Here is an 8,011-nt window from a genome sequence, read left to right as displayed (position 1 = left end):
CGTCATTGTCATGTGACCTACCAGCAGTTGCCTTGCTTCACTGTCATTCACAACTACTCTCCTGTGGCCTTATGGGATAGAAAAGTGTCTATTGGATGCACACTTCAGAATCATGCTGGAAGTAGCAGGTCACCTGAGCACTTGTGTATACTGTAAATTTGTACATACTTCTCAATTTCATTTAACTTCAATACTCATTTCACATACTGTTTTTCACCTACTATATCATCTATCAGGATTTTTAAAATCCAAAACAAGTGAAACTACTTCCATCCTAGCTCACCCACACGCAACGTGTGAGACTTGAGGAAAAAAATGCTGAGAAGGACGTTCTTCACATTAGTCTGTCTTAATAGAGATCCATGCTGGCAACACTTTCAATGGGTGCTCCTTACAGGCGCTGCAGAAGTATGGGAATGCTCTCAGAGTGATGATATCTGTGAAGGTGAATAGAGGCGTTCTCTCTCGTGGGTCGTAGAAAGTCACCCTGGACCTGTTCATGTCCAATACAATCCTAACCACCTGCAGCTCCTTAGTCATAGTGAGTGGGGACCATGGGGCAGTACAGGCTTTATACTCTCCGTTTCGTAGCCTAATGGTCCAGAATCCCTCTGCAGGGGTCAGCACGTGTTTTCCCTTCCGGCTGATGGATGTGCTTGCAACTCCAATGACCCAGTAGGTGTTGTTTTTGACCTCCACCTCCCAGCTGTGTCGCCCAGAGCTGAAGCCCTCATAGCCCAGCACCTCTGCACCTATATCGAAGCGTTCAGGGTTTTCTGGGAGTTTAAAGGTCTGAGAACAGCACTGTATTGTAGTCAGATCCTCTGACAGGAGGAAGCAGCTTGCCGCAGTGTTTGGATCAAGAGTCACTGGAGCTGCAGCAAAGGAATAGTTTGAAAATGCCTTTAAAGCAACTGTGTGCAAGTTTTGTTTCTTTGTTTTTTACCTTAAAATGTCAAGTTTCAAAATCATTTTATTGGTGCAGTGACTTCTAATAAGGTGAATGGTTTCTGTTTTTTTACATGCTCCCAGAACAGATGGGAAGCATGGAAGTTTGGTGAGCAGATTCCAAGAAAAGGGCAGATTGCTTTACGGCACGTGAACAGTTATCCACTGTTATTTACCTGTGAATTCCACCCGCTTAACTGCAGGGGCTCCAAAGTCGCAAAAATACACAAAACTACATGCAGTTGCTTTAAGTGTGAATATCGTGAGGAAATCTCCAGGTCTGCGGTTCCCAAAAGCATTGTAAGTTTAAGTACATCGTAGACCCATTGAAACCAATGGAGCTACGATCAGCTTATGCTTTTGGGAAACACAGCCCGGGTCATTTCAACCTAAATATATACATGCATACATAAATTATATTTTTACATAAGTAATATTTTTTCTTCAATTAATATATATTTTTGCATTATGACATTACTGACCATTTTTATGACAATTAAACCACTTTCCCCTCGAATTCTCATTACTGTGGTGCATTTTTTTTTTTTTTTAATAAAAAAAAATATTTAAATTCAATACCTATTACTGCCAAACACACTTTACAGTTTGTCTACTTTTGGTAACACATTATTCTAGTGTCCTTGTTACATGTGTGCAACTTCACCTTTCCTGTCTAATGAAATGGGTGTCCCTCAGGGATCCATCCTGGGGCCTCTGCTTTTTAGTTTATATATATATAAATGATTTACCCTCTGTTTGTACAGGGTGTGATGTTCAGATGTACGCAGACGATACTGTAATTTATGTCCATGCAAAAAGCAAAGCACAAGTAGCTTCTAAGCTAAGTGCAATAATGATAAATGTAAACAAATGTCTTAATTTGTCACATTTGGTTCTTAATGTAAAGAAGACTTTTTGCATGTTTTTCACAAAAACTCACTCTGTAATTGACTGTGATCCCAAAATGTATGTGTCTGGAGAAATCATTCAGGTAGTCTCTCATGTTAAATATCTTGGTAGTATCCTTGATTCCACTCTATCCTTCAAAAAACAAGTGAAGAAAGTATTGCAAATAACTAAATATAATCTTGTTAATTTTAGGTATATAAGAAATTGTTTAACAACTACAGCAGCAAAATTATATATAAATTAAATGATTATTCCTCACTTAACATTGTTTGACAACTTAGCCTCAAGCTAAAGGAACAACACTAAAGCCTGTTCTCTCTCTGTAGCAGGCATAAAAAGTATTAGATAGAAAACCTAATACTTACCACCACTGCAATATTTTGGGCAAATATGATGATATTAGTTGGGATAATTGAATAAAATACAATGATGCCTGTCGGATGTTCAAGATCTTAAATGGAAAAGCTCCTCCACCACTTACCCCCGGTTCTCAGACAAGGTTTAAGCCTAGTCCCAGACTAAAATGTAAGTCTGAGCTGTTTCAACAGAAAGAAACTTGCACTGATTGATCTTCAAATATATCAGTGCCCTTGTTTTGTCTCAAGATTCACACCAGTCATGTTTTTTTCTAAGGCACGTTAATAAAAATGACTTAATTGTCCTAACTGAACAATGGCCTAATCCTGGCTTTGTCTAAACCCTGTTTGTGAAACCAGGCCTTAGTGTTTTTATTAAGCAGAAAAATTTAAACAACAGATCTACAAGATCTACTCAGAGAGGAGACTGTGAAATTCCTTTCAGGTCCACCTCCTTTAGTCAATCATGCTTTTCTATAAGAGCTTCTCAGATGTGAAATACACTTCCAACTGAATTTAAGAAAGTATACCATATCAGATCTTTATTATTGTCATTGCATATGCTTATACAACGAAATTATGTAAGCGCAATCTAATTAGCAGCATTAAAATAAAAAAAGTTACATTTAACATTACCATATATCATTTCTTTAGGCAAAGTCTTAAAGCCTGGCTGTTAAAAAAAACAGGTGATCATTTTTAATTTATAAATCTTACTGCTCATTTTACTATTAATGTTGGTATTATTTAATCCACTGTTAACTTGTTCCATGACCTTTGCTCACTGTCAGGTGGCTAAATGTATGTTTTGGATTATTTTAATAATATTTGACTAATTATCTGGTATGTTGGATTCTTTTGTACTTCATGTATGATTGATGTCTTTCAGCATGCTTACATATACCTATTGAAGGTTGTGTGTTGTCGCTTGCTTGTATGGCTGATTGTGTGAAAACGTTGATTGTTGTCATAGTCTTAGTACTGTTGTCATGATGTTTTGTTTGGTGTTCTTTATATTTTAAAAGGGTTTTGAAACATCTTTCCAAACGACTGCTGTTGAAAATTAGCCAACTGGATAAACATTGGCACATTTACAGAAATGTTGATTAATGTGTGTTGTCCTTATAAATAAAGTACTTACTATATTAATAACAATAAATTATGCATAATTGCACACAACCTTAAAACAACCCCTCATCCTAATCATTAAGTATATACATGTACTGTATTGACCCGAATATAAGACGAACCTGATTATAAGACGACTCCCCTTTTTCCACATGTACCTCTTGGAAAAAGGCTTTTTGAAAACCAAATCTTGTGTTTTACTGAGAAAAAAAAAACTTTTTTTTTTTCTTAAATTATTTTCATTTTTTTATTTGTTTAGAAAGTATGGTAAATACTGGTAAAATGTACCAACAATCACATTTAAAAACATACAATTTTTGATACACCTTAAAAATAACAGGTAGTCCATCTGAATTCTATAACATTTAGGCTATCCATCTCATAGTAGCCTACCAAAATTTTATTTACATTATATAGTTGTAGCGTTCAAATCTGTCTTACATTTTAAAATCTCTTACAGAGGAAGTTTGTTCCCATCAGGCTAACATGACATTCACGACTCAGTAAGCCGCTGTATGCATTTTCTTTTTCTTTTGTTTTCACTCGCGATCTTTACAACACGCATTACATTACATATTTCATGGCACACTCGTTTAATGCGTGTTTGGCGTCACCTATTGTTGTCGGTGTATTATTGACATGTCAAAGTCTAGACCCTGAATATAAGACGACCGCGTTTTTTCAGATGTATTTCCAAGAAAAAAAAACATTGTCTTAAATTTGGGTCAATAAGGGTAGTTAATGCATTTTACTCAGTACTCAAAAGTATAATTACATTGTAACAAGGGCACCGTAAATAAAATGTCATTGAATGTAATTATTTTAGTTTTTTTATTATTACAGTAATACATAGGCTACTGGCAATTGCTAATGTTTAATCTTGGAAAAATACAAAATAATTGTCTCTTTTCCTTTTTGGTTAAATTTGATCCAGACATTTCTTGATAGTGGTTTAAAAGTGGCAAATAAATAACTGTATAAATGTGGAAATGACTTGGTAATTTGATACTGAATATACTCACTGTATTGAATGAATTCCATCATTCTTTCCCAGACTTTAAACTTCAATGAGCCTAGATGTTTGGCTACATCAAGCAGTGAACCTGTTATCATCTCTGGATCCTGGGGAATACACCAGGTTCTGTCAATACAGCAAAGAATATAGTTATTCTGGGACTAGGTCACAGCAAATTATACTTATTTAGATGGGGGAAAAACAAGTCAAATTTATAACAAAGGATTTGTACCTCTTTATGGTGTCTTTATAATTCTAGGTTAAATAAAAACAGAAGCAGATTACTAAAAGTGCAAGATGTGAATTGCAATTTGTGGTTTAAGTCATTCCTTTACAAATGTTCACCTTGAGAAATGGTATATCCTGAGATCTCATCTCCTGTTCAACAGTTTGTATAGTGTTGCTAAGTGAAGTGATGTCATTCTCCAAATCTTCAATTTTATCGGTCATCATCTGCTTTTTCTGATCATTCTCCTGCTTTAGCATGCAAAGCCTGGATGCCTCCTCGTCTCGCAGGAACTGGTGCAGCGCCTCAAACTCCTCTCGTATCTGTCTCTCTGTGTTCTCTGCCTGACTCTGTAATGAGAATGCTATCATTTGCTTTCCTGAAATGGAAAATTTGTTATCTCTTTCTATAATTTTTTGATTTAGCAAAGCCAATTCAAATTGAAAATACCTTAATATGATCTATTGTTTGCTCACAAGTGAGTTTCGCTTTTCGGAAGAGCTTCAGTTTTTCCTGAAGTGGTTTCAAAGCATTTTTGAGTTCCTCCTGAATACAAATAACACAAAAAAGGTTTAGTAATTACTAGATGTGCCAGTAATGAAACACACCTGCTTAGTTATTCATTTAGGGTTAGGGTTAGCTTTTTTGAACTTTTCTGTTAAATATCTTTGGGACAAAAACAATGGCAAAATATAAAGGGACCAGCATCCACAAAAAGAATGGACCCTTTTCATAGCCTTCGATGACTTTTTCTAACATTTTTTTACGTTCGTTTATTCTTTTATTTATGTAATGTACATTTATAACAACATACTTTGTGTTACATTACCCTGGAATTAACTCACGAAGGACTCATCAACGCTGCTTCAAGGGGATTCCTAATGCTGCTACTGAACTGCTGTAAATTAAAGGCATGGAAATGCAATAGTGTTTTATTTTTGGTTTGGGAGAAATATGAGTGCAAAAATAATATTTGCTCTAACTCTAGAGAATTTCACCCTATATTTTATTGCAGGTTTACAAACTTTGAAGTGTGAAAAGGGTCCATTAGGGAGAAAGAAGCATTATAATTAATAGTCCTGACCAAGGATGAAATAGCCTGGACCAGTGGAATTAGAATTTAACATCCATGGAACCCCTCCATAAATCCATTAATTTTCCAAACTGCTTGTCCAGCGTAAGGTGGTGGAAGGGCTGGAATCTATCCCAATGTCTTGAGAACCACCTTGGATGGACTGCCAGTCCCTTCTAAGTACTAACCAAGCCAAATATTGCTTAGCTTCCAAGATCAGGCCAATATTATGAGAGAAAAATTCTGTCTTGTTTCCCTTTTCAGCAGAATGTGGACTGATAAGAGGGGGCCTCGTAACCTTAATCTGTCCTTGGTCTTGACCTTAATAGATTTTTTTGATTCTTTTGAGGAGATAATTTTTTTTTTTTTATTTACAAGTGTAAACTTTCATCAACTCTAAACTAAGCGCATGGGCATCTGGTTTCAGCCCTACCAGGAGGCCTCAAACCTAGCATACCGCTATTAATAGTCTGATAATGAACCCAGCCAAGAATCCATAAATAACCATTTCTGAGGTCCTAAAGAGAAGGAACGGTTGTCCAAATGGTTATTCTCATAAAAAAGTTTTTGGTTTCCTTCTTGTCCTTGAATTGAAGGTACAATTGTTGAAACAACATTGTATCTAAACAATGTCAAACATTGATTCAAACGACCATGAATCTGTATGTAGACATACCTTGCAGTCGTGTGAAGCTTCATTTAAGGGATATAGCCTGTGACTCTTGTGGTTGGCAGATGATTTGCATTTGCTACAAGTGGGTTCCAGGTCCTCCAAACAAAAGAGCGTCAAGGTCTGACCATGCTCCTTGCACGCAAGAGGGTCATTTTTGCAGCGCTCCAGAAAGCCCTCACAGGTCTTTTCAAGCATGGTGTTGACTATTAGCTCCCCCATACATGATGGCTGACAGCAAAGGGGGCATTCGCAAGATCCTCCACCATTCCACAGGCTCTCCAGACAGAGTTTACAGAAGCGATGTCTGCAAAACAGCACTACTGGCTTTTGTAGGATATTTCCACAGATGGGGCATGACAGGTCTTCTGCGAGATGTGACTGCTTGGAGGCCATTGCTCCTTTGAGCCCTTCATTTCCCATTTGGGTCACAAGGGGATACTATGCCCTCCCTCTCATTTAAGATTACCCTTGGGAGATCTGTTTTCTGATTGGCTGCAGTATTTACTCAGAGTATTATACATCACTGAGCAAGGACTAGGCTGACACATGATATCCACTGATGAATGCCTAAACATTACATTATGCAACATCAAGCTCCCGGAAAGCGATTTGACCCCGGCGCTGACGTAAGAGGAAATATGTCAAGATTTTCTTTGGGAAAGATAATGTATGCCACCTCATAAGAATAATTAAAAGGCAGGAAAAATAAACAAAACTGGCAAGAACAAAACTGGCTGAAAAAGTTTTTGCCCCCACTGAATATCATAAGAAAGCTTTATCCAAAACTCGTCCATGAATCTTCATACATAACACAACAAGTTAAATCTTTCATACATTCATTAAAGATGGTTATAAAACATTCGGCGCTATTTGCAGTTAATGCTGCTAATGGAGATGTAACCAGTATCTGGTTGCACCCCCATTAGCAGCAATAACTGCAACCAAATGTTTCCTGTAGTTATTTATATGGAGGAATTTTGGCCCACTCCTGCTTGCAGAACTGCTTCAGCCCAGTGGCATTTGTAGGCATTGACGCGTGAACGGTGCGTTTAGATCCTGCCACTTCAACTACACTTCGTTGCGGTTTCATTCTGGAATGTGACTAGACCATTTCAGAAGATTAGGTTTTTTTAGGGATCATTGTTTTGGAGCATAACAGTCAGGCTTCAGCCTAAATTTAAAAACAGGAGGCTTAACATTCTTTATAATTCTTTCAATGATGCCAAGATGTCCTGGTACTGTTACAGCTAAACATTTCCAAATCATCAAACTAGCACCACTGTTTTTGACCAGCTATTTGTATGAAATGCAGACATAAGAGGCTTGAAGATATTTAGACTATTCCAAACTGTATACTTTTGGATAATATGACTCTGATTGTGGTTCAGTGGTTGTTTAGAGCCTTCGAAATAGCAAATATGCAACATGAAAGCAAGCTATTTTCTGTGAATGTGCAAGATTCATTATGCTCTATTAGTAAACAGATGACAAATGACACCAGAAGCCTCGCATATTCAAGTTATAAAATTAATTCAAGTTCTTACATTAAAAATAAGGTGAAAAAAATCCATAAAATCTGACCACTTACAACGTTAATGTGTCCAAATTCAGACAAGGAGCACAAACTTATTCACAGAACTGTGAAACTGAGAATTTAGCAATAGAATATATAAAGAAAGTCTTG

General features: G+C 36.7%; 1 protein-coding gene across 1 annotated transcript; it reads right to left on the bottom strand.

The window, feature by feature from the left end:
• Window positions 1–339: 339 nt before the first annotated feature.
• On the bottom strand, window positions 340–6,735 carry LOC306848741 (zinc-binding protein A33-like; the record flags this gene model as incomplete). The annotated part of the gene is made up of 6 exons (XM_079383482.1): window positions 6,331–6,735; window positions 5,033–5,128; window positions 4,702–4,932; window positions 4,589–4,611; window positions 4,364–4,482; window positions 340–875 (listed from the first exon to the last, which is right to left on the bottom strand). The coding sequence occupies exons 1-6, from the start codon at window positions 6,718–6,720 to the stop codon at window positions 340–342; spliced, it is 1,395 nt and encodes a 464-aa protein (XP_079239608.1). The 5' UTR covers window positions 6,721–6,735.
• Between the last annotated feature and the right edge of the window lie 1,276 nt (window positions 6,736–8,011).

The sequence above is a fragment of the Barbus barbus genome (assembly GCF_936440315.1).
Source record: "Barbus barbus genome assembly, chromosome: 3".
NCBI lineage: Eukaryota > Metazoa > Chordata > Actinopteri > Cypriniformes > Cyprinidae > Barbus > Barbus barbus.
Note: the sequence above shows the minus strand (reverse complement) of the source record. Positions and strands in the feature narration are given on the sequence as shown.